This window comes from Sebastes umbrosus, chromosome 17 (genome assembly GCF_015220745.1).
Source record: "Sebastes umbrosus isolate fSebUmb1 chromosome 17, fSebUmb1.pri, whole genome shotgun sequence".
Lineage (NCBI taxonomy): Eukaryota > Metazoa > Chordata > Actinopteri > Perciformes > Sebastidae > Sebastes > Sebastes umbrosus.
The window spans coordinates 19,331,653-19,358,806 of NC_051285.1; the positions used below are offsets into that span (position 1 = coordinate 19,331,653).

Sequence of the window (27,154 nt, forward strand, 5' to 3'; positions counted from 1 at the left end):
GACAATGTGGCTGGTGATGTTGCCTGAGAGGTCTTGGCCGAGCTCAGTGATTAGTTTGCCATAGCCCTCATTCTCCTCCCTTAGCAAGTTAAACTTCTGTTGCTTGTAACTGAGAAGAAATACAAGATTACAAAAATTAAATGCACCCTTTTTATTCATGTCATGTCTATTACATCTCTACTAAACTGTGCACTCTACTTACAATAGTTTAGTCTTGATTTTTACAATCTTCTGATTGAACTGATGGGCTTGTTTTATAAGTCCAAGAGATTCAAGGGTTTCTGGATCCAGCCTCTCTTTCAGGATGGCTTCCGGAACAAAAAACTGAAATAAAACAAATGTAACTAGTTCATTGATTTGTTTTTGTAGTTTATTACAGACATGGTTATCAAAATCAGTAATGTATCTATGACACCAATAGACATTGATATAAACTTCATCCAAAGTTCCGAAATTGTTATATACCAATTACACTATCGCACATTCAGGACAATGACATTTTTTTTAGCTTACAACTGTGCTGCAACAGTGACAATTAAGTGAAATGCTAAGTACAATAATATAATACAAGCTCTCGTATTTTGATGATACAAATAGCTTTCTTCAGGCAGCCTTTGTATTATATTCTAGGTACATAAAGTGTTTTTAATATAAAATTATTCTGATGTTAATACAGAAATAGTATTCTTACCAAACATGCTCCCACTAGTTGTGTGTAATGGTCACGTTTGATTTTTTCTTCCAGTGCACCAGTCTCCAAATCTGTGAAAAATATAGTTTTTTAAAAAAAACATTATGACAGTAAAAATATGTCAGGTTTGCCAAACACTAAAAGCTATTTTAATATTGCATACTATAATTGACTTTCTTTGAATGCATTACTTCAGATACAATAACTCAACCAAAACGTACCTAGTATACTGAACACGTCTGCTAAAATTGATGACATGTCATCTCGGAGTTCCTGAAAAAAAAAAAACAGAAGTTCACTGAAATTCTACAGACATACAATGATGTAGAAACTCTGAACCCATGTGCCAGAAAAAAAAATACTCCAATTTCTGTCCAGAGCAGACACTAAACATGATGGAATGAAAACAAGTAATGAACAAGGAATAAAAGCTTTGTCTCTTTAAAATACAGTGTGGACACTTCTATGTGTTTAATACCATCATGTCTCCAAGGACGCTGGCGACAAGATCCAACTTCAGGTTCCCCTGCACAACTTGCCAGCAGAGCTCGTATAAGGCGGCCTGTATATCTGGAGGGGTAAACGGACAAGACACGAGACACAGTTCATCTTAAACTGAATTGACAGAACTGACAGGAAAAGGCTCTTAAAAGGAATAGTTTGGGTGTTTGTTTTGAAGTGGGGTTGTATGAGGTACTTATCTATAGTCAGCGTATTACCTACAGTAGATGACGGTCGGTACGCCCTCTCATACAACCCCACTTCAAAACACCCAAACTACCCCTTTAAATGTGAAAACGACACTGAATTGGATAGGTGAGGCACTGTACGTTATCCGACAGACAGGGATCAAATGTGCATCGTGAGGGCTGGGACCACTAATAGATAAATGGATAATTATCATTAATGCATCTGAGTTTTGATCGCTTATTCAAAACATTTCCGTTTGTATTCACACATAAGTTTACTGTTGTGCAAAAACAAAGACATGGTGACATTTAACAACTGATCACACTGAAGCAAACACACTGGTCTGACTGGGCAATCTGCAAGTTGCAGCTTGACTGAAAGCTGTCATATGAAAAAGCTATCTGCAGTGAGGCAGTATTTCGAGAAGCCGAAGAATTTTAAAAAAAACGCGGTGTTTGTGAACAATGTCAAAGGAAACAAATTTTGGAAAAACAGGCATGTTACCATGTCTTTTGGTGCCATTTATCACTGCAATTAGTGATTATTTAACTGAAGATGATACTGTCTGAAGGAGATTTACATGTGTTTAGTAATGGTGATATGTGCTTCGTCGTTCCCCTCTGGCACAAAAAAAAATAGCATGTTATGGATTAATATGAATGTTTATCTTTTCAAAATCATAATTAACTGTGTGCCAATTTATAGATTTTCAGATATCTTCATATCATATCCATACAAATACACTTTTATCACTGCTTTTGCCATCATAAACATTTCAGCTGTAAACGGACAACCAAGGTTTTTTTTTTTACCATTTTTGTCAAACTTTAGCGCATCATTTTCAAATATTTATTTTTCTTACGTAGCTAATTGGTTCGAACTACCGCAATTCCCATGATGGATGTGCGTCTGTGTGTACAGCACAGAAGTTTAAACACGTGAGAGGTGAACAAAAAACGAGTCTAACAGAACTGAGGTCAGTCTCAACTTACCTCGAACCTCACTTCCATGATCTGTTTTCTCTGTAAGTTCTTTGCAGAGTTGTACACTATGAAATAAAAAGACAATTCTGGTCAGTTAGAGTACTCAAACATAACAATCCATAGCCTTTTAATCTTCCTATATTTAACATGTATACAGTCACTAACTTGCTTTATACAGCTTATTAAATTAATTCCCAAAAAACAATACAAATGCAGTGGCTTCATTGGTTACAATTACCTGCACACCAATATTCTTTTAACATCTGGGTTACTTATGCATTTAACACTATGCCAACACCATACCCCAGATAAATTGAGAAATTTGGAGAAATGGTTGATATTTCAAAACTCCCAAGAAAGTTTTTTCCAATCTGGATGTATCCAAGATGATAAAACCAAAGACATAACTCAGGGCTGTCTAGTTGACAGCTCAACTGGGCTCAAAGAACTGGTGCTGACAAACACAGACTGATCGGATCATTTGTGCGGCCTCAATGTCTTCTGTTCGAATTCATGATGCTAGACGCACTGCGAGAACTACTGTACATGCAATGATCAGTCAGAGATGCTCAACGATGCCAAACTGACAGCGGTGTGTCAGGGCTATTCATATGAGGCTGGCAGGCCATGTTCACTTCGTGCACTTCGTGCAGGTACGGCACTGAATCAATTTTATACCCTGGCCTTCCTGACTCACTCCTGACAGATATATCAGACACATACAGATCCAAATGTCACAATAATGCTAGACGGCTTGTGAAGAAAAGACATTATTTGACCTGATAAAAGTTGTTATGTAATAACAATGTGGCACGTTGATTATCAGCACATGGAAATTGCCCTTTCACTTTCTGCCTACCATAGTGATGTTACTGAACAGGATGGCATCCTCAGGTGACAGGTAGCCTGTAGGGCTTGCTGACATTGGGCCTTAAAACATGACCCTCCAACTTGAGGATTTACCACTGTGCTGCTTAAACAGCTGCTTAATCAAGTATTTAGCTGTTTTGTGTGAAGGGAAATAAGTATGTCTTCAACAAAACATTTATTTAACACTTTATACTGGATTGGCTGAAGCTGTACAGCTTCACCTGAGCTCTGCCCAGCAGCAGAGATTTTGTTATAGGAAATGTTTTACAATCAGTGCATATTAGGGGATCTGTACCAGAGTCGGAGACATGCAGAAGGGGGATATTGTGCATCTCTTAAATACATGTATGAGTTTTTCTCTCCATAGGAGCGTTTTACAAGTTGCTAATGTGTTGCAACTATCTGAAACAAGTTTCTGTCAAAGTGCTATCGGCCTAAAACACAAGTTGTATGTGCACGACGAAGAATGTAGTAGTTTGAGTTGATGCATCTCACTGCAGGCCTTACTTAAATATGCAAGGCCTAGTAGCTAGCACCGAGGATGAGCCTATTGTGTCTCCGCTGTGCTAAAGAAATGAGTGGAAAATCTTCACGCAATGTTTTCCCTTATTATAGAATAATCAAGCTAAAAACCCCATTCTGAGTTAGGTTTTGATTTCCAGATGTTGTTATGGCGAGCTCCTATGGTGCTGCATCTTTCTAATGTTAGGTTGGTGGATTTGACGCTGAGCCAATGAAGTTGATGTTTGCTGTCCAGATATAGTTGGTTAGCACGGAGTGGTGATTTGTTTATCGAAATGGAGCCATACCATTGTTAATGAGTTAGCTAACTGATGGCTTACACAAAGATCTAGCTAGCTAAACGTTAGCTGACAACGTAATGCTTAAGCGTGATCTGTACGTTAACGTTACAGTCATTACCCAAGAGGTGGATAGCTTTCAGAAGAGAACGTTTATCGAATAAAATCATGAAATGTCAGTTATCTTTTCATGCTGCCTGCCATGCCTGGGAAATCAAAGGTCCAACATTCAGTAGACATCCCAGATGCCGTAGCTAACGTTACAGCTAGCTAACGTTGCTCTAACGTCGTTTCCCTCCACTTGTTTCCTATTCATGTTAACGTTACTGTTAACGTTACACAACGCTAGCTAGGGAAGGATTATTTCGCCAACTGCTCGTCGATTGTCTGTTGGCAAATAACGTTGGCAAACTATCTGAATTGTGGCATCAAATTCACTTGTATTGAGTGGCTGGACGTATATGGATGCAGCCGGGGAGTGAGCTAACGCTACATGGATGCTAACTAACGTAGCTTTGCTAGTCACCGTGTTTACAAATGAAGGAATGGTTTAGCTTAGTAGCTTAGCATGCAGGTAACGTTAGCTAGTTCCATTTAGGTGACGAAACGGATTAAATCGACTGTATTCACGGTGTAATGCCAACTATTTAGAAGATGTGTTTATTTTGTTCTAATAGCGGCGTTAAGTAACGTTGCAGGCCACCTGAGATGGGCTTTTTAGCTTAGCTTGCTAATGTTAGCGCTTCTGTTAGCCCGAGCGAACACACTTGAAAGACTGGCTTGAAATGACATTACTAGATACGTTTTTATTAGTTAGCTTATATCAGCCAACAACTGTAACCTCTGACACCGTGTTGAAGTTCAGACCTACTCACAATTCGTGTTTTCCTGATTTTTCCCAGTTTTTGATCCATTCACCAGGGAGGATAAGTGTCGCCATCTTCCATCCACACAGCCCGGATGTCTAACTCATCATGGCACACACAGGGTCAAATGTGCTGGTTAGCTTCTGCTGCTAGCTCACTGTTGCATGGTGGGATACTGACGGTTGTCTCCGAGGGCTTTGTTAATACGGAACTTTGTGTTCCATGAGTGGAAATGGTACCATCTAGGTGCACATAACAGCTCAGTTTGGTCCGACTACTTTAAAACTGTGATTTTAACGACATAATATACACGTGACTACCCTTAACTAACAGATTTGCAAACCAACGCCATTTTTGGTTGCGGAAGAGAGTACAAGGTATGATTTCCAAAATCCGCACTGCATTCATGTAACGTTACACCTAATTTGGAAATATGGATTAAACTAATCACAAAGACACAGAGGGTTTATCGGTTCATATTACATCTTCAGACATAAATACAAATCTTGAAAGGATGCAATGAGACACACATAGAATAAAAACACAAATTTAATATACACAAATATTTAAATATGTGTAAACATACAGATGTATGCACGTTTTCAGCAGTTCATTGCAAAACAGAAAAAAAATCAAAATGAAAGGATTAATTTACAGGCAATTCTAAGATGTATTTTTCTCATCTGCCTAATATGAATAGTCAGTATGTGTATGGTAATGTTCAAGACCATGTGATCTGTTTCTCCAGTTTATAGTGAGATTCTGAGGAAATTAGGGAGTTGTTTCTAACTACAATATGAATACACCATTTTCCATAAAGTCTGAATCTGCCAACCAGGCCAATACACAGAGATAAAGAAATATCGCAACAATCCATTGAAAGACAAACAAAGCGATGTACTGTATGTGTATACTTGCAAATTAGTAGGTTAACTTCAAATAGTTACATTCTATTTAACCTTTCCCTAAAATTTCAAGCAAACAGAAACTGCAAATATAAAATGAGCACAGATTCACAATATAGTACACATCTGTAATTGTATAATATACAATTCTGATACTATGATAGTTGACTAAAGAACTCTAAAGCTTTGTAATTTAGAATAATTCTATAACTCTTACACACGCAACAGTGGCTCATCAAAGAAATTGGCTTTTCAAAAAAATCCTCTGCACACTTGCAAACTGGAAAAAAAACCAAAACAAAACAAACAACACACACTTTTCTCAACCATTTTTCAAATCCGTTCTTTTAAAGATTGCAACTATGGCATGTCAGATATTATTAGATACTATACAGTGGAGAAAAATAGTTGGGATATAGGAGAGATTACATGTTTACGGTTGAGTCCAAATTTTATGTATGACACTGTGAATGCTCCCAATATTCAAAAATAATTTTAGATGCAGCCATCAAATTGTCAGATTACTACACTTGAGCAATGCATTACTTTTGCACCCATTTCATTATAGAGAGATCAAAAGAAAATACAAACAGCTGGCCATATCTATAGTAACATAATCATTTTCATTAAAAAGGATTATTTCAGCATCTATGTGAAATAACATGATTAGAAACCATTAATTTACATTTGATTGTCATTACAAAATATCTATAAATCAAAGTCATCTATAAGGTATAAAAGCAGAACACATACATTTCTAAAAAATACCATCACAAAGAAATCTGAGAATGTCGTATATCATTTCTGGCAAGGCCTTTCAACAGTATGAGACGCCAGTTCACATTATACTTTACTGTGTACATGTTTTGATATATGGCTACATGCCATGCCAAAGTCTACAGTTTAAAAGTACAGCAGGTAAACGCAATATCACTGACACCTTTACAATGTAACGCAGTCCAATTCAATAGCCCTGCAATAAATGCTGTCTTTATAAAGCTTATGATGTTCAATTTCTGTTTGGATTGCGTCAGAGAGGCATTGGTTGGAGCCTATGATCATTTCTAAAAATATGGCTGTAAAATGACCATAGACTTGAATTAATACCTCTGTGACAAAGTGCAGTGTCATCATAGTGTTCAACAACAACTGAACACTACAAGCATCACAGATCTAGTATTATTTTGCAGGGTTATTATATTTCTATCAGCTGGTGCTCATGAAATCGTGTTCACCCCTCCTGTATATTGGCCACTATGTATTTACATCAGACAATTTTTGTCTACTGAATGAAAAAGATTAAAGGTATATATTATTAATTTGAATTTCAGTCTGTTATTGTCCCCTCACTATGCACCTGCCACATAATGTCTGTACTGCTTCACCTTAGTGAGCTAAGCGAACATCAAGTTGCTTTTAGAGTAACTGAACAAAAACACAAACATTTCTGCTGCAGTGTGACAAATGTCCCGTGTGTGAAAATATCAGAATCAAATTCAAATTCAAGCTCTCGCTCTAAGTTTTAACAAAGTGTTAAAGAGGCAAACATTGGTGTCTCGCAAACCATTTATAGCAGTCCGTTTCCTTCCATTCGGATTTTCAGACAGCCATCCATCTTATCTTCCAAGGATTTTGATAGCATATTCACCTCGATGCATCCAATTTGTTTTAGAACATTGAAACATTGAGAACCTAAAGACATACAGAAAAGTTATTCAGAAATCCACAATCTTAGAAACAGGAAAAACGATGTTCTGTGGCACAATTTATAACCTAGAAAGATTTTTTTCTCAAGACATATTAATATTTGGACATTCATAAATTTAAGTTAATATCAACTGTATTTTTAGTGGTTTTAATAGACATTTCTATGGAAATTTTGATGCTTTTTTTGCTATTGGGGTTGCTACAGGAATCAATTGTAAATGCTGTAAATACTATCTATCGCTGCCGTCCTCCATGATGGGGAAAGCAACAAATGTTTCAGAGCCAGCTTTAAAGCTCTATTCATAATAATCCATAAATAATGAGTCATAATCATGAGAAAACTGAGTTCCTTAAAGGTAACATTATGAGCAACATGACCACTCAAATTTACATATTAAATAAATTATATAAAAAAGAGAAGCAAATAAGTAAACGGCATAATTCTTACCGAATCATCCATGATGGAAGATGGATCAAAGTAGTCCGGCTTTAGTTCAGTTCTTTCTCTGCGATTCTTTGATGCCGGCTGAAAAATAACAGCTCAGTCAGAACAATTCACCACAAGACATAATGGAAATAAGAAACAAAAAGTCTATTTGTGCTTTTAGTCTGAAAAAACATGTAGAAAAAAATATCCTTCATCAACTGTGGAAATCAAATGCTGACAATTATGCTAATGTGCAAATTCTAATATTTGGCACCACAAGGAAAAAACAACACTTTTTGTATTTGGAAGGAACTCACTAGGACAGTTTGCTACCAGTAAAGCATGACTGTGTCATACTGTAGTTGAGGAGCTTGTTAATATTTACTGTAAAGATTTGCCCATGAACGTAAGGCACTATCTTTTTGTATTTGTGGTCCTGGGTATCCACATGAACAGTGGCTAGAAGTGGCTATAATCAATGTAGCAATTGACAATGTGAAAGGGGTTGCTCGTAGTGATGAACCTACAGATAATTATCACCTGAATCTGCAGCTCCTCTTGGCGTTATAGAGCTTTATAGTGAGTTTCAGCACATTGTTTAGCTGTCCGACCCACAAGTCTACTGTTTCGTTTCACTTTCACCGCTCTCATAAAATAGTTTTCAGCCGCAGCAAGCAGCTGTTTTGAGAGAAAAAGTTCTAAAAACCCACTGTACACTAGCTGGTCAGCACCAGACACAGTTAGAGACTAGCTGCTGAACATAGAGGACTTTTTTTAGCAGCATTTAGCAGCTAAACAGTAGTTGGTAGAGACCAAAAACAGCGCACAGTGAATATTGGACTTGCATTCACTATGTGGACACAAACACGACTCCAAATTGATGATAATGTTGCTCTGTAACAGCTGGATGTGTAAATAAGCAACTGTTTAATAAGTTCACCATATCAAATTAAAACGGTGATGATATGTCAGTGATGTGTCCTCAACTTGTTTCTTCTGCTCCCTATTAGCCAAGAAATGATTGCAGCTTGAAATTACCAAATCGATGTCCATTGTGTCAAAATCCATGCCCTCATTGATGTCCTCCAAACGGTCCTCTGATGACATCATCACGTCCTCCACTATTGGCTCCTCATCATCCTCCATGAGTCCTGAGCCTCGACGACTGAGGAGTACACATAGACACTTGTTAGGTGCTTTTTCACATACTGTCTATTGTCTGGATGTTATTTTAAAAAACAAGTTTCCTCCACAATTCAAACCAATTTAATGTCTGAAGAGAAGCGCCATCTTACATTGTTTGCTGCATGTGGTTCTTCATCTTGGCGTAGTGCATGCTAACCCGCTCTTGCTGCTGACAGGCTTCAGCTTGTTGCCTCTGTGTCAACATCCAAGTAACCTGGGTACTGTGGGTACAATGTTCAGTATTTAATATGACTTCATAATCACCATAGTTTAACACAAATAGCACGAGATGCTGTGAACAGCAGCTACATTAAATATTAATTTTAAGGTTTCAGTACTTGTAATCAATAGCAGCCTGGTGGTGATTGTGTGGCTGCTGCTGGGGAGGCACAGGCTGATGGGGATGCTGCTCTGTTGGCATGGTGAATGCGGCCGCGTAGCTGTCCTCTGGCCTCATCGTCTTTGGATCCCTCAGTACAGTAGAAGTAAGGTGGGGCGAATGCATCATCACTGGCGTCTGCACGTTCTGCTCGCGGCTCATCCAAACTGCATCACTGCTGCTGCAGCTGTTCTCTTCTGCTAGAGAAAAGATATTCTAAAATGACAGAACTCCTTATATTTGTATTTCCTAGTGACTGACACACATTGTTGAAATACAGATGTATGACAATTTAAAGGCAAAAAAAACACCCCAGTATTTCCAGCTTTGTGATTGAATTTGCCACTTAGCAACTTAACGACAAACTGGTTATAGTATTTCTGAGAGGGGGACACAGAAAAATACATCAAACAAACAAGTAAGTTTGGTGCAGATTACCTCATGTTGCAGCTAAATTCATTGCTCACCTTCAGGCAATTTCCTTTTGCTAGCAGCAGCTGGCTTGGACTTCTTACTCCTGGTGGACCCTCGACTGCTGATCCCACTGATGACAGACATGGTGTCATCGTCCCCTCCAGCCTGCAAGGAGTTCCTGTATGAGATGAGGGGCAGCCAGCAGTCCTCTCGCTGCAGGGCCATCTGAACCGTCATGAATCGCTCCAGGTACGCGTGACTGCAGAAGTGTCAGAATACAACAGTTAGGACCTTTTGAGAGCTCCTTGTCAGCTCCACGTTGAACGCAAACATTAAACCAAGTCAAACTTACATTGTTCTCTTGTCCTGCCGCATTAGTTTGCTGGAGAACTCGCTCAGGATATCCAAAAAGGCTAGATTGAGAGGTGGATACCCCTGTCCTTGGGGACTAGGTTCCTTAAAAGCAAACTCAATTCCATCCCTAAAATACAGAAGGAAATAATGATATGCCTTGCTCATTAAAACACAGACATCATTGCAAGAACGGAGTTGCATGCAAAGCTGTAAACCACAAGGTCTGGGATCAGGAATGTTACCTACTTATGTAACATGGCAATAGCCTCCCTGGTCTTCACCTGATCCAAGCCAAAAGTCAATGAGAAGCGTCGGGCGAGCTCTTTTATGCCACAGAAGGCTGATGTTGAGCGGTCGACATTGAAGCCAAGTTCAGACAACATGTCATTGAATAACTACAAAAAAACAAAACAGAAATACACTTTTTTTCCACATTTCGTTACAGGTGGTTTCACAGACTGAGAGGTCTAAATCCTTCATCAAATACATTTGTGATCTGCTGTAACTTAAGCCTGCTGTATCCCAATTTATTTTTTATTATAATTCAGTCTATAGAAGATCACCATCTTCCTCTGTTTACGTGGCACACTGGAGCAAAGTGATGCCTCATATATTAACATTAAAGTCAGTAAATGTTTCTAGTAGGGCTGTCAAAGCTAACGTGATAATAACGCGTTAAAGCAAATTCATTGTAACGCCACTAATTTCTTTAACGCATTAACGCAACTTGCAATTTTTAGGTTATAGCAGGCTCAGTTTTAAAGCTAGAGTGAAGATACTGGCGTCATCTGAACCTAGAAAACCTAAGGAATTATTGGTACCAACCATGTCATACTGGCTTGTCGAGAAGAAGGTTATATTAATGCTCCAAACTTGCGCTAAATCTTGGCGAGGAAAAAATGGGCATTTACCTCTGACCTCAATATATTTGAATGAAAATGGGTTCTATGGTTACCCACAAGTCTTAACAGACATGCAGATTTTATGATAATCAAATGCAGTTTTGGGCAAGTCATAGTCAAATCAGCACACTGACAGCTGTTGTTGCCTGTTGGGCTTGAGTTTGCCATGTTATGATTTGAGTATATTTCTTTTGCCATTATTTGTCATTGTTTTGTGTTGGTTAATTGATTTCCAATAATAAATATATACATACATTTGCACAAAGCAATCATATTTGCCCACTCCCATGTTGAAATCTCCCTTTAAGGTACATTTTGAACAGATAAGAAATGTGTGATTTATTAGCGTGATTTATTAGCGTGATTTATTAGTGATTAATCGTAATTAACTATGGACAATCATGCGATTAATCGCGATTAAATATTTTAAATCGATTGACAGCCCTAGTTTTTAGATAATCTGGAAGATTTGCTGGCATCTACTGATGTGTCTAAAACAAATGACACAAGTTAACAATAAATATATTGTATCTAGGCACAGAATCTTACCGTCTGCAGGCTCAAGACAAGTGTCTTTGCACATTGTACTCTGTCGATTTGTCTTGTTTTACTCATTGTTTCCTTGATGATGTCTCCATAATCATTGTAATACTAAGGAGAAAGAGAAGGAATACTGTTATTAAGAAGAACAGGGTAGGAGGAATTCCTTATAACTGATTTCAAAAAGGGGTTAAAACCCACCCTCATATACTGTTTAAATATATCTGCTCCGGTGTTCATTTCCACCACGTTGTAAACGATTAATTTGCAATAGGCAGCTAGGAGGTTTCTTCGCTTGTGCAGAGCCTCAATTTTACTGGCTTCATCATCTTGCTGTCCGTCTGGAAAATACAAAATAATACAAATATTATAAAAAAATAAATCCTTGGACATTTTAATGTGGTTGGTTGACACAATGGTGACTGACTGACCTGTGCTGTTATTGTCGTCATCCTGATCAATGAACACTTGATCCAGAATGAAGTTGAGCAGATCTGCCTGCAAAGAGGAGTCTGGCGTATAGACCAGAGGCTCCAGTTGTTCCCGGCCTGAAGACATAATTTGGTGACTGAAGATCAATAGCAGATCACATAGTATGGTGAAGGCCTGGAATAAACACAACACTTCAGCATTTATGAACATTTTCAGTCATGTAGAAAAGTCAGGAATGAAAAAGCAGTCCTATCAGCGTAACCCCACCTGTTCTTTAACTGCGTTGTTGATGCCGTTTAGGTAACGCTGACACATTAAGCAGAAAGCTCTCATTTGCTTTCTCAGGGTCACCATGTCACCCTAAAAGGAGCAGATGTTTAGTTAGACAGTCCTGTAAGTGAATAAAATACAATCCAAGTACTGGTAGATCTATATGAGTTAAAAAAAAATAGTTCAGCAGTCCAAAAGAAGATACAGGAAGTCAGTATCATATTTCAAACCAGCTACCCTTGATGGAAACTGGTACTCAGGTCTGATACTTACTGAAATATTTCACTGTCAATTAGTGCCAAAATCAGAAAAATAATATCTTGCTTTATACATTTTGTAAGTATGACAAAGTAAAAGATGTGTAAAAGGTACTTTGAGGGCGCTTACACAAGCCAACAGTTAGTCCGTTTTAATCAAACTCTGGTGCGGTTCAACCCTTGATGCGGTTCGTTTGGGCAGTTGTGAACGCATTACGAATTCTTCTTTGGTGCAAACCAAAAAAAAAACGCTCCGAGAGTGCTTGTGAGAGGTGGTCTCGGACCGTTTCCAAGCAGACCAAACAAAGCTGCCTGTGCGGGCATTTTTTGAAATGGACACAGGTAAACGACAGGTTAATATGAGTGGGAGAGGACGGACCTGGACTTCTGCAGAAGTCCAATGTTTGCCTGACATCAAGGCCGAAGAGAACATACAGAATATGCTAAATAAAGTCCACAAAAATATTGACATTTATAAAGTCATTCCAGATAAACTGTAGGAGAATGAATTAGTGTGCACAGTCGATCAGTGCCAAGTCAAAGTGAAAAACTTTGTCAGCAATATTTCCGCAAGTCCGCAATTCCCTACATAGAAGTGGCAGCTCTTGAGATGAAAAAGATAAATTTGCTCCTGCGTACACGCACCTCAGCAAAATATTTTTTTTATTTGGTCCGCTTTAATTTGTGCGCTGCAGAACCAAACCAGACTAAATAGAAAACGAACCAAAAGTATCAATTTGACTCTGATTCGGACGGACTATGGCAGGAGAAAGCACCCCGAAACTCCATGTACCTAGGGTCAGCTATGTAGGGAATACCACATAGCATAGACAATCAAAAACCCCGAACTCTTTAAAGAAGTCTGTGGTAATGTTTAATTATGTAGTTAAATAGCTGTCTTGTCCATTAGGAGGTAGACTACTCTCAAACTGACTGTGATACTGTAATAAGTAATCTATGCATAGAAATGTTTTGTTTCTTTAACTGATATCCTTTTTTTTACACCTTTCCTTATACATTAATTTTGCCAAGTATACTAAAAAATGCATCATGACCAAAATGTCAATACCTTTAATGAACTGCCGTCTGAAACCTTCGCTAGATGCCACAGGATGATGTAATGCGTGCACTGCATTGCGTGAATCACAATCTGGGGGGGAAGGAGGCAAGCAGATTAGATGAGCTGTACTGTTCCACACGTCAGTGCATTTACATGTACTTTAGTAAACAGGTTACTCAGAGAAATCAGGTTACGCACGTAATCGGAGAACATGTTTATACGCACTGTAGTAACCTAATTAATGCAAGTCTGCTTATAGATGCAACAGGTCAGTTATCATATTTCTCCAACCTTACTGCATGCTTATTTTAACTGTATTCGTTACAGAAGATGCTGCTTCCTCATGGCACAAATGTGTGTGAATTTTACAAATAGTCAATAGACATATTTAGACATCTAGCGGCTACTTTGTGTTATTTTCAGTCCTAGTCGGACTTTCAATGGAATGATTTTAAATACAAGAATGAATTGCTCCATGTTATTATCTCTACTTTCTACTCTGTTACTTTCACTGACTGCACTTTTTGTCACGTAAAAAGTTGATGAGAAACCATGTTACTTAACTGCATGTAAACACACCGATTGACTGAAATTGTTGGTTTTGCATTTCGGGGAAGTTAGAAGAAGTTAGAGAAGACTGTGCTGTTACCTGTTCAGGCATATCCCCGTTCTGCAGACCTGTGTTGAGCAGCCTGTAGTTGCTGGTGAAGAGATCCCACTTAGATAGGTCATGTGCACTGGAAGCAAAGAGAATGCAAATGATAAATAATACATAATAACATAATTCATGAAAATGTCATTATTCACATCTTACCTCATAAAGGAAAACCAAAATTCAACTTAAATGCCAAATAGTATGACTGGAAATGCTATTAATTAATTAAGTGTAATCAAGACCGACGGTGAGTCTGTGTCTGTCGGGAAAAGTCAGTTTATAGCCTCAGAGACCTAAGCATGGATTGGTAGAGAGTGCACTAGAGGCAAAATACTTTGAGTTTTCATCTTAAAAATTCAAATCTCCAGCACTGATGTAGAAAAGATAAAAACAGAGAAGAAGAGAATGGAGACCTTTTGATGTTGCTGCAGTGTTTATTGATGTATGTGTGCATGCTGCAAATATGGGTACTGATTTAAATATTATTTTTCCCATCTAATGTTGTGCATTCTATTTCATCTTATTTTTATTGTTATCTTATTTTATCAAGTGGGTTATATTTTCCATCTTATTTTCCCTGATTTTATGTTCATTCTGTCTATTTCCCCTTATTGTAAAGCACTTTGTGCTGCATTTCTCGTGTTAAAAGGTGCTATACAAATAAAGTTTATTGTCATTTTTATTATCACTCTTCAACAAGTAGCAATAAATTGAAATCATAGGAAAAGATGTTAACTGCTTTACTTGTGGAAAGCGCTGATCTTCTTGAGTGTAGATAGAACCTGGTAGGCATCATCCTCATCTGGTTCTTCACCCTGACAAACAAGAGATCAAACCTATGAAAGCCCCGACATTCGGCCTCGCCTCTGCACCTGTTCACACGCTTTTAAAACAATCAACGCAAAGACAAATCCTACAGCACCCACCTCTTGCAGGAAGTCCTCCAGGAGTCTATTGAACTTGTCTGTAAGCTCATCGAGAAGCTGGGAGCGGGCGATGTCCACGCGGTTGAAGATGGTGAACTCTTCGTTGCAGAGAGAGTGGTAGGTGGTGGAGCAGGCCTCCAGGACCTCAGTGTCTGTGTGCTTATCCTGGACCTCCCAGATTTGCCGCAACAAGGCATCCAGATGCTTAATGAGAACATGAAAGCACAAAACATTGTTTAACTGACACAGCAGTCAATTTACAAGTTGCATAATCTAGAAAAAATATAAAAATTGACAAACCTTTTCCAACCGGCCAGTTGTGTAGATGTCAAGATCAAAGTACTTTGGTATTTGTAGCAAATTGGTCACCTTATCGATATCAACGCAGTACTGTGACAAGAAAAGAGAAAGCATTTAGGTTGAATGGTTACGAATTAAACTTGTCGTCAACTCTGACCACTGTTGGCTGTAGTTGCGGAACACAAGTAATCACCTTAGCCAATAGCAGAGGCAATGCAACTGCAAATATTTCTGTGATCCGTGTCCGATCATCCAGCTGTGTTTTCTTCTCCTTTGCAGACAGGACCTTTTCCAGGCACAAAACCCCAACAATGTTAATAACATAAAATCATTCAAGAAACAAAGCTGATTCTCTCTATGTCAAGCATGACGACCAGACACTCACCCTCTTTCCTGTGCCTCTGCCCACCGGAGGGTGGCATTCGCAAGCCTGCCGGATGGCACAGAGCATGATCTCAACCAAAGCCGTTTCCTGGCGATCAGTGAGGGCTACAGATTGCAGACGCAGACAGTTACTGACAATGTAATGAAAAGACCTGCCCAGCTAACCGAGTACCAAGCAATACTGGAGCTGAAAATCTGAGCCAGCAATTGTCTGAAAGAGTGGATATTTACCCTCCTCTCCTGGCACGGGCTCATCCAGCAGCAGGCTGATCATTGTCTCCCAGTCCTTCAGCAGCTCTGACCCACAGTCCCACAAGCTATCCACCAAGTACGCCCCATGTTCATGGAGCTGTAACACATCAAATGGTTAAATGTTATTGAATCAATTTAAAACATACTGAAACAAGGTAAATTCCCCGCCTAGTATCATTTTAATAAGACATGGAATTACCTTATGTCATCCAAACCTAAAATAAGATCGTAACACTCTCACCTCACTCTCCAAGAAGAAGAAGACAGTAGTCTTGAGAAGACTGCCATTGAGGCTCTGCCTGCCCCTCCTGGGTAATCCCTCCTCCTCAGGACCACGATGGCTGAAGAGCCTTCAATCAGCACAATACAAAAAGGCTGTTAAAATGCCCGGTGAAGGCAAGTGGAATAAGCAACTGCTCTGCCTGCAGTCCTTTTGGGGAGGTGGGACAAACATGAGGTGTCACACACATAAACACCAGGAGTCACACATTACCAGATTTTATGATTTCACAGGATTTCCCCATTAGTTTTCATCTAAATACAATAACAAAGTAGCTGTTTGCATGTTTCTTGCTAGTAAAGCTACAGGTTATATGCAAATCCCACATTTATTTTGCAAAATATTTCTATAAGGATACATTGTAACACTGTTGAAGGGGTTGTTTGATGCATAGACGGGCTTATAATTGACACGTTCGCCGTAGCATCGCTTAGTAGTGTCTTGTGAAATAACAGAGTCCAACTTCCGTTCCTGCTTCTGTTGGAATATTTATTTCTCACCTTTATGTGTCTTTAATGAGTTGCATGTAAGCAATCATAACCGGCAATGTCCAACTCCATATAGTCAATATTTGTATTAATACAACCACAGCGGTCACCTGGCGTGACGGTCAAAAAACTATTTGTGCTCCTCCTCTGTCTAGCAACACTTGTCACCTGCATGAAGGTTCCTACACTTATAGAACAACCCCAACACAAGGGTGCCACCTACTGGACCATTAGGGTGTAATAAACATAAATCAGAAATGGCTCCTACACACATTTCTACTTTAAAATAGTTAATGTAATCTCCCACAGTTAACTTGGCAGGCACCCCAATTCTTTGCACTTCTGTTTTTGCTGTGAAACAAGATGAACTTTGGAATCCAATGTAGACCTAACATTAATGTGTTATGATAACCACTTCCATTAACAATTCAGTTACACTTACTTCTTAAACAGAAATTCTCCCGCTGAAACAGCGATGGGTCGATGTGCCGAGTAAACCAGATGATATACGCTCTCACAGTCCTCTGCTGTCAGAACCTCATCACTACTCCTGTTAGATGAAATGCATACATTACATTCTTAGTTATAAAGGCCAGTTTAATCAATCAAGGATGAGCATTTCGAAATTATAAAGGAAAAGGTTTGTTTGAATTATATCTCACGGAAGCATTTAGGATAACGGGGGAAAGAAACATGAATATTGAATCTAACAAAATATGGTCATATTCTCCCCATCAGTAACCTCAGCTATAAACAAAAATGATGACATCTGTGAGCACTAATGGTAATGTCTCTAATTTGAGCCAAAATACATCGAATCCCAATCTGTAGTGAGATTTTGTGTTTACCATGTTGACTTTAATGAGTGTTATGTCTTGATGGTCACATTATAAAACTTCATAAAACAAGTTGAAATGCAGAATGATGCCATTCAAAAGGAAGGGGGGGGTTACTCACTGCAAGACAAGTGTCAGAAGTTTAATGGCTTGAACTGCAACATCATATTCCTTGTCTAGAGTCATCGACACAATGCGGTCCTGTCAATGAGAGCAGATTTATGTTTCAGATACAGTTCTTAGCTAAACCATCACCATAACATTAGTTCTTGTATCATGCATGAGTATACTGAAGCCAAATTATTTTATTACTCTTTAATTATCGGCATATAAAGACGCAACAAGACAACAACGCATTCCAATTATGATGAAGTGATGCAGCTGCTGGCTCACCTTGAAGCGACTTGTGAAGAGCTCCAGTCGTGCACCGAGCTCCCTGCTGTAGAACAGGCCTTGTAGGGCATTCAAGCACTTCAGTCGCACTTCACCTTGCTGGAGTAGAAATACAATAAAATATTGACCAGATTTGAATGCCAAAACTCAGGTGCTACTTTGCCAATTCAACTTTTTTTAACGTTTATTATTATGCACCCCTATAGAAAAAAATATAATGATATACGTCAAGAAGAGTTTTTTCCATTCATTTGCCACAGTCAAAACTATTGATCAGATTTTGATACAAAGATGATAATATGGACTCCATAACATTTAGTCCTCCACCAGTCATGGGTTACACCGATCAGTCATAACATTAGGTCAGCATGGGCATCATGACCGGTCTGCAGTTACGCAGCCCCATACGCAACAAACTGCGATGCACTGTGTGTTCTGTCACCTTCTATCGGAACCAGCATTAACTTTTTCAGCAATTTGAGCTACAGTATCTCTTCTATTGGATTGGACAACACGGACCAGCCTTCGCTCCCCACGTGCATGAATGAGCCTCGGGTCTGACCCTGCCGGTTCACCGGTTTTTCTTCCTACGACCACTTTTGGTAGGTTCTGACGACTGCAGACCGGGAACATCCCACAAGAGCTGCAGTTTTGGAGATGCTCTGACCCAGTCGTCTAGCCATCACAATTTGGCCCTTGTCAAAGTCGCTCACATCCTTACGCTTGCCCATTTTTTCTGCTTCCAACACAAAGTTCAAAGTTCAAAATGTTCACTTGCTGTCTAATATATCCCACCCACTGCCAGGTACCATTGTAACGAGATAGTCAATGTTATTCACTTCACCTGTCAGTGGTCTTAATGTTATGGCTGATCGGTGTATATGGATATGGATACACTTCTTTTCGTGATTTAAATCATAAAAACATCATATGTCATAATCTGAATCATTTGTTCAGCATCGGTCACCTTTTGTGATGTTGCTACCCTGTTTAATGGAAAACTACCGGTAGCTGCTTTCACATCAAATATCTTCCAGCAAAGAGGAATGTGTATGGCTTGTATTCTGAAATGACTGCAGAAACTCTTCATTAATAGGATTGGTTAGTTTGATTTAAACTGAGGTTAGAAGTTGGTCTAAATTTGGACAATGTATTTGGACTTTATCAGCTTTTCTTAAGTTATGGTTAATTTGTTTCCACACAAAGCAGTGGCTGTCTGTTAGCTCACCTTGTCATGCATTGTCCAGCCAACATACTTCAGGTAACTGTCATTGAGGAAGGCGTCACTGTACAGCTTCATCCACATTCCTATCTCCTCAATACAAATGGCTCGGATCTCAGCAATGGCATCGCTGGCAAACACAAGAGAATTGATTAAATTAGTAATTAATATCATATAACATGCAATACAATGTTGTGTAATCAAAATTGTTCAGAGCTGTTAGGTTGCAAACTAAAATCATGTGGACTCATATTGGTGTTGACATTAATTTCACACTAGAGGGCGCCAAAAAGCCAGCAATGAACATTGAAAAGGTCCCTGCTTGTTGTGATAAGACTCAAGTGTGATCAGAGGCTTCTCAGTGAAATCTCAGTCAGCATAAAGTATGTAAGTAAATCAAAGATTCACATACCGATATCTGTGAACAAACACTCCTTTGAAAATTGCATTCATCATGTTTTCAATTTCATCTTGATTTTCTTGAAGCTGAAAGACACAAAGTGATACATTTAAATCATTTGCATGAAAATAGCCAAAACAAAAGAAGCCTTGTTCAACCCTCAAACAGAAAAAACAAAAAAGTAGGACTTTCAAGAGGTCTATGAGAAGTCATTTTAGCTATGTTAAAGGGTAAGGCTGGCATTATTCTATATTTTTCTTATTTTCAACAATTTTTTTCTGCTGTCAGAAATCAGCAAACAACTTTGTCAGTGTCAGTGTAGTCGTATAAGAGGACCCAAAACAATTGGAAAATATTGACTGCATAGCTGCCAATGACATGTCATCAGAGCAGCGCTGTACAGTGACAGAAATAAAAAGGGAATGATTTAACATGAAGTTAAACAGCAACAATCACAGAGATACTTAGACAGGATGATATCGTGGCCTACAGTAGGTTATGTTACACTGTTGGGGCAACAGAGGATGATACTGGAAAGCGACCTGCAAGTGAGACAATTTTCCTAATAACTACAGAAAGGTATAGTTGCTGTGCCGAATTATGCCAATAAAATTAAAAACTCTAAAAAATAACTCTCAGTAGGAGCAGGCCTTTGCGATGATATGGTGAACGGAATAATAATTTTGCATTAAAGCTGGGGTAGGCGATATATTTTTGGCATCATTGGGCGGGAATTCCATAATAACCTTTCAGCATTTTGTAATTCAAGTGTTCTGAGAGAAAACTAGACTTCTACACCTCCTCATGGCTCTGTTTTCAGGCTTCAGAAAATTTAGCCCGTGACAAGAGACTTTGGCCAATCCTAGGTCATTTCAGAGAGAGACCGTTCCTATTGGCTGTTCTACAAATGCAGTTGCGCGTGCAAGTCATTTCGATGAAAGCCTGATACAACAGCAGTTGTTAATGTTGCTATTGCAGCATTTTCAAAGCAACCCAAAAAAGGAAGACAGATAAAAAGAGTCTGACAACATTGGCGAAGCGTTTCAGAGATGGAGAGAAAATGTTGGTAACAGTAGGCATCAAAATCAGGATCATGTTTGAAATGAACGACTAGTACTCTTACAGGTTACTGTATGAAGCAAGTTCATATGCCCGTGCTTGTCTGGTGGGAGGGGCTTAGGACAGAGGGGAGAGGAAAAAGCCGTAGGAGAAGGGCTATATCTTCAAATTCTGGCGGGTTTTGTTTGCCTTTTCCAGAAAACTGCCTACCCTGGGGTGCCCCTTACATTACAATATATGCTGAGAGCACACTGTACGTACTAGTTCAACAAAATGCAGTTCAGCATCCAACCAGATTGTGCATATAAATAAATATAAAGATAAATGAGTATACAGAATGAACAACAAACACGTTTATAAAATGTACAGTATGAATGAATGCAGCTATGATATGTCATTAATGGAACTATGATATGCACAGTACGGAGTGGACAGACAATATTTGAGGGAAACACTGGATACATTCCAAAAGCCTTACTGATAAACCGTTTGCAATGTGTAGTTGCAACTTATATTTCTTCTCACCTCTTTACGCTTCTGTAACAGGAGCTCCAACCTATCATTAGCCCTTTTTGCAACAACCTTGTTCCTCTCCGCCTCATACTGTCTCTGCGTGTTGTCCATATTGATGCTCAGGTTGAGAGCAACGTTCACCAAGGCCGTCATCAACTTCATGGCTGCGGTAAACAACAATAGTTAGATATACACCTGAAGGAAAGACAACTTCCGCACAATAATCATGGCGTGAGAACGTGCAGGCATGTATGGAGCAGAAATGTAGACAGTGAAACGTGCGCATTAAAACTGACCTGCTAGTGTGCTTGTATGTCTGAACGCCCTGACCTGTGAGTCAGACAGGCCGGTGAGCAGCGAGATGAGTGTGTCCATCATGTACTCGTCGTAGATGATGCTGTACTGACACTGACGCACCAGAACAGCAATGAAGTCAGCGAAGCTTATCCTGAATTTCTTCCACTGTGGTCCTGACATAGTTAATGGATAGTCGCCGCTGTCCTGTTTGATGACAGCAGAGGGATGATCAGATACAGGATCACATTTGTTTCATACTGTTCATTTCCCCATGTAATGTAAAAACACAGTCTGCATCACCTCATCAAACTCCTCTGTCATTTTTCGGATGATTTCGGAGTTCTGCATATGTCTGAACATCTCTCCACTCACAGCGCCTTTGTGTGAAGAATCACAAAATGGCAGCAAAGTTCAGTGTATTCATTTGATTCAGGCACCATACCTGCTACGTATTCGGACAGATCATGTCAGATAGTTACCTTTACAGCCAGAACATTGAATGAAGAAGTTGATTAAGTCCAAGAGTGCAACGTCCTTGTCGTTTTTGTATGCCTCGATCCAGTCATCAACAACAGACTAGAAAATAAAACACAACAAAAACAACTTTGACATTTTTTTTCATAATATCACTGCATGTTTGGGATGATGCTGCTGCCCCAAAACAAGTTAATCCAAAGAAATGGAACCCAAAGCTTTCACACCAGTCAAAATATATTAAAGAAACCACAACACAAGACATGATCTCTTCCCCACACCAGTGTGTAACCCACCTGTGTGGCACTCTTTCCCATTTTCACCACCTCGAACAGGGTCATGTTCTCCATCCCGTTCTCCTGATGATGGCCATTCACCCTGCCAAGGCCGGGGGCCCTCCCTCCTCCCCCACCTTTGGCCTTGTCTCCAAGCGCCTTCTTCCTTTTCTTGGCAGCCTGTTGGGGAGAAAGATGTTAAATGGAAGATGAAAGTGTGTTATTGCCTTGAGTATCATAAGTCTGAGTACAGTGCACATGCATTAAATGTGCGTGTAATAGCTTATCAGGTTGCTGGGAATGAAAAAGCTGTCACAGTGTTGGACTAACTCACATTACAGACATTTGATGCAGACAGTGATGCAGCATTAACTTATTTTCTGATCAAACACAGCTGTTTCTACTGTGTGTTAGTCCTGTGATGTACTGAGAACCAGTCCAGGGTGTTTCATTGCCTTCCACCAAACGCATGTTGCAATTGGCTCAAGCCTCCCTGTGACCCGGATTGCACATGGAAAGATATGGAAAATAAATAAATAAAAAACTTACCATGCCCTTTCCTGTCTTTGCATTTTTGCCATCAAGATCCTCAAGGTCAGTATCTGAAGACAACTGAGATTCTGCCTCTCTGTGCACAACAGATTAAGTCATTACAACCACGAAACAAACGTAACAAGACAGTGTACATGCATACATACAAACAGACAAACACAAAAGACACATTCACAGACACGTTTAACTTGATAATAAATATCAGTGATGCTCTGCTTACTGAGGAAATTGAAACTCTGTGTGCAAATCCTGCGCTGCTATCATTTCTTTAACATTTTCTGGATATGCTGGCGTGGGTGCTTCTACTGCTCTGGACCCCAAGCAAGAAGGTATCTGCTCCTGGAAAACAAGACAAATGAGAAGAGTTTGTTGATGAATGACGACATCAACACTGGCTGCAATAACTCACTAACAAATCACAGAATATCTTATATAGGTGTCAAGATACTCAAAAAAGAAAGAGAACATGTTTGTTTCTATTGTGAGAAAGACAAAGGCCCTAAGATGCACCTTGGTGACATGAAACAGCAGTCTAGCTACTTGTGCTAGTGACTGATTTTACCCCATACATACAGTACATTGTGAAATTTTGCTTGTGATCTCACCACTTTTTTTCCACACAATAAAAGCAATCTGAGTATGTCATCCTGGGGTCTGACAAAAAAAATTGTTTCAATATTTTCTGATATTCTGTGGAAGAAAATGTATTAATCTCGATCATTAGATGCAGCCATACACATCTTGTTCAGAGTTATTAAAGCCTTAATAGGGATGCTTTCTAGGGCTGGGCAATATGATGATATATATATATCGTAAACAGATATAAAAATGTCTATTGTATATATTTTTCTATATCGTTTCTATCACAATATAGCCTAGGCCTATATTCATTTCTTTTTCTCCATACTTTCCCTTAAAACTGTTATGTTCATTTTGCACTCAAGTTCTTAAGATTGGAAAATGTTCAGTACTTTTCATTTGTCAAGTATTTAATTCACACAGGAGTATACCGTTATTGAGATATGAAATGACCAATATCATGATCAAATATTTTGACCATATCGCCCAGCCCTACTTTCCTCTGTCATTGCACTGACTCACTTCCACTCTGTTCTACGATTTTACACACTGAGAACTCCTCAGTCCTACTTTTATCTCTATCTGTGCAGATAATTTGGAGCTTGAAACGCAGTAATTTATATTTATATTTATATAGAAATTGCACAGTTGCAAATACACAAAACGTATTTTATTATCATTGTTGTTCTTCTATGGTGTATTACTACCTAGTGCTGAATAAATGTAACCAATTAGTTAATGAACACCATGATTGATGTCACTTTTGCCATCTGAATAACAGTTTGTCATTCATCAAATAAAAATACCAACAGTGTTCTAGTTAATACATCAGATAAGTGAGGATTTTGTGTATTTCATACATGTTCTACTTCATTTCATATCAGTGTCAATTACAGTCTGGGTTTATTGACTGCTCAGATCGAGCAAATTTTTATATGAGGACTGAGGACACTGTGGGAGTATTTGCAGCTGGGCAGCAAAATTTCATTTAATGACTATCAAAATCATGCCATTTTCCCCCCACCTTTCGTTAAGTGAAATGCTACGTAAAGAACAAGGGATATTAGAATGGTGATTTGGTGTAGTGTTTAACTTGGCAGCCACACTCACAGGCAGGTAATGTGTCTTATTGCCCCCCTGCTGTTAGACCTGTATTGACCTCTTGACCCAAAGTTGAACACAAATTCTACCGAGCAATACAGGTGGGTGGTTTTCTAAAAGGCAAAATTGGCCATTGACTATTCGCCAAGAACCAAACTAAATCTACAACCGACTTCCTGCTGACTCAATGACAGCATGCATAGAGTTGCCGACATGATCAATAATTTTCTGGGCCCACCACAGTATTATTTACAACCACACCACACTGAAGCATGTGTGTGGTCTTCCAAACTGGGAGAACTTGTGTAGTGTTTCAAGTTGAACCCTGCTCTCGTCATGCATACATGGGGCTGGAACAACATCTTTTCGTTTGGTTTAACAAATTTCCTGTGCTGACAGAAATTCTGAGTAGTAATTATCTTCAGTTCAGGAGAAACCCAACTTCTTCTATCGTGTCTGGTGTGGAGAGGACTAGCCTGTCTCACTGTACACAATTTTGAGGTAGGGCCAGGAAAAACAAGTTTATTAGTTTGTTAACTAAGTACATGAACTTGATATAATTACTTTCTAACAGTTTATGGCATTTAACTGGACAAATAACGTAAGATATGCGGATGCCCATGTTTCAAAACTCGGTTACAGCAGACATCGTCCGAGAATGAATCTGTGGGGGCGTGTTTACACTGGAACTGTAATGGGCAATCCCAACATGCAGTGTAAACATGACATGGTTGTCCTTATTTTGAACAGACAACAGACAAGGTGCCTGACTTTGGGCTCCAAGGACCACACATCGGAATGCGTCACTTTACTTGAGTGCCTCAATCACACGTTACTTTCTTGGATAAGTAATGTAATATTCCCATAAGAGTTAATGCCAAGTCGTTGTTAACTATAATGTTACTTCGAATATAAAGCAAGTTGATCCCAAAACATGTCCGACAAGCGCAGTGATATACTTCCGAACTACAAAACGCAACTCCAGATGTTTCCGAAGCTGGTGATTCCGACCCACTCTCATCTCTTCCTGACGGCCAAGCAGCACTCTGGCTAATGCAGCTAACCTTCCTGATATGTGATATTAGCCGACACACTATCTATTTATCTACCTTTAGACATTCTCTTTGACCACTTGATTCGTACCGAGCAACTCATTTGTAGGATACGGATTCACTTTTGGATTTTGATCCATTTTCAGCCTCAGAGGAGTTGCTAGCGTTAGCTTGGCTAGCATTAGCGTTAGCTGTAGCTGGCTAACAGCACCACTAGTTAACACCAGCTCCAATGTTACCTCGCCATTATTAATCCTGTTTATTCTCGTTTATTATGATGAAGTCGTGTTTGTATGTTAAAGACTCATGTTAACACAAATGTCAAGTGCCTAGTGAGCTAGCCAGTAACGTTCTAGCATCATCAATGACAAACTCCCTGGATGTTAACGTTAGCTATCCGCCATTTTACAACTTACTTACCTCGTTTTAAATCAAAGACGGACACAAACCAAATAATGTGAATCCAAACGGTGCGGACTTTGCGAAGAGGGTGCTATCGTTATTTTCCTGCACAAACTGTCATTTCCCAAAAGTCAAAACTAATCGTTTTATTTGCTAGCTAACGTTAAGGAGCTCCTCGGTGGCTAACATATCAAGGTACACTTTGTATTTTCCTTGTTATGCATGTAGCACACACACCACCTGTCGGTGGCTCCGTGAACTGCAGGTAAGGGCATGAGGGGCCACATCATGTCAGCCCTCTCCTGCTTCTCACTGCTTCTCACTGCCCTACCGTGTGACCACAGCTTGTCAAACTCATTGACTCACTGTTGGAAAATATACACTTCAAGGAAAAACATCCAAGTCATCCAAATTAATCTGCATGTCTGTTAGAGGAGAGGCACTGGAAATACCTATATTACATAATGTATCACACATGTCTTTGTATATTGCATATAAAATGTATATAAACATGTTAAATTCACAGCTAATCAAAGGAAAAGTACAGATTAGATAGAGATTTCTAACTGGGATCCTGTGACTCAGAACAAGCTAAAAATTTGACTTATCATTTTGTCTATTCAAGGAAATATATATATATATAGAAAGCTGCCAGGAGTTGCCCATAGAAATATTTTCTTACAATAGTTACATACACAAACAAGGCAGACCAGTGCAAGAAATTCATCTTTTACATGTATAATGTTTTATCTTCATTATTTTTTTTTTAGTATTCTTTTTTGTCTTTTTTGGGAACCTTTTTGCCTAGCAACTGCTTCTGATTGGACAAAAAAAGGTAAAGGTGTGTTCAGTTGATAAAACATTCAAAATAGTTTCTGATACTCTTTCCTCCACCACATATGAAAATGGGACTAGACAAAACTTGCACCACTGTAGATGGTATTCATTGCAGGGCTGTTGTAACAGAATGAATGTACATGGT

At 39.1% G+C, this 27,154-nt stretch overlaps 2 protein-coding genes across 8 annotated transcripts in view; both read right to left on the minus strand.

Annotated features, from left to right (window-relative positions):
* The window catches only part of thoc2 (THO complex 2), a 27,587-nt gene extending 22,465 nt beyond the window's left edge, over positions 1–5,122 (minus strand). For all 5 annotated transcript variants that reach the window (XM_037749188.1, XM_037749186.1, XM_037749187.1 and 2 more), the window contains exons 1-7: positions 4,910–5,122; positions 2,374–2,429; positions 1,170–1,261; positions 913–964; positions 692–762; positions 203–324; positions 1–109 (exon numbers count right to left, since the gene is read on the minus strand). The exon at positions 1–109 is cut by the window's left edge and continues 25 nt beyond it. In XM_037749188.1, coding sequence (XP_037605116.1) covers positions 1–109; positions 203–324; positions 692–762; positions 913–964; positions 1,170–1,261; positions 2,374–2,429; positions 4,910–4,974 — 567 coding nt within the window. In that variant the 5' untranslated portion in view covers positions 4,975–5,122. The remainder of the gene's footprint in view (positions 110–202; positions 325–691; positions 763–912; positions 965–1,169; positions 1,262–2,373; positions 2,430–4,909) is intronic.
* A 309-nt stretch (positions 5,123–5,431) lies between these two features.
* Positions 5,432–26,442, minus strand: stag2a (stromal antigen 2a). 3 transcript variants are annotated; one of them, XM_037749190.1, is made up of 34 exons: positions 26,191–26,441; positions 23,259–23,377; positions 23,036–23,114; positions 22,508–22,666; positions 22,217–22,313; positions 22,038–22,114; positions 21,737–21,941; positions 21,453–21,604; positions 19,881–19,954; positions 19,475–19,598; positions 18,247–18,345; positions 17,975–18,054; positions 17,460–17,567; positions 16,491–16,599; positions 16,229–16,346; positions 15,999–16,102; positions 15,807–15,899; positions 15,614–15,703; positions 15,314–15,517; positions 15,132–15,202; positions 14,382–14,469; positions 13,742–13,822; positions 12,413–12,505; positions 12,145–12,319; positions 11,915–12,054; positions 11,723–11,824; positions 10,518–10,666; positions 10,270–10,398; positions 9,971–10,176; positions 9,463–9,703; positions 9,235–9,345; positions 8,978–9,104; positions 7,961–8,038; positions 5,432–7,497 (listed from the first exon to the last, which is right to left on the minus strand). In XM_037749190.1, exons 2-34 carry the CDS (start codon positions 23,300–23,302, stop codon positions 7,474–7,476), a joined length of 3,831 nt encoding a protein of 1,276 aa, XP_037605118.1. In that variant the 5' UTR covers positions 23,303–23,377; positions 26,191–26,441; the 3' UTR covers positions 5,432–7,473. The 3 variants fall into 3 exon arrangements, with proteins under 3 accessions (XP_037605118.1, XP_037605117.1, XP_037605119.1); XM_037749189.1 differs by having other exon boundaries at positions 7,433–7,497; positions 23,259–23,371; positions 26,191–26,442; XM_037749191.1 differs by having other exon boundaries at positions 7,433–7,497; positions 9,463–9,700; positions 26,191–26,438.
* Positions 26,443–27,154: the final 712 nt, after the last annotated feature.

Coding starts and splice junctions, on each gene's coding strand:
- stag2a (XM_037749190.1), bottom strand. CDS start 23,302: ATGATAGCAGCGCAGGATTTGCACACAGAGTTTCAATTTCCTCA. Junction 22,115..22,216: donor TCAATGTTCTGGCTGTAAAG/GTAACTATCTGA, acceptor CTTCACACAAAG/GCGCTGTGAGTGGAGAGATG. Junction 19,955..21,452: donor TGTTACAGAAGCGTAAAGAG/GTGAGAAGAAAT, acceptor TGTGTCTTTCAG/CTTCAAGAAAATCAAGATGA.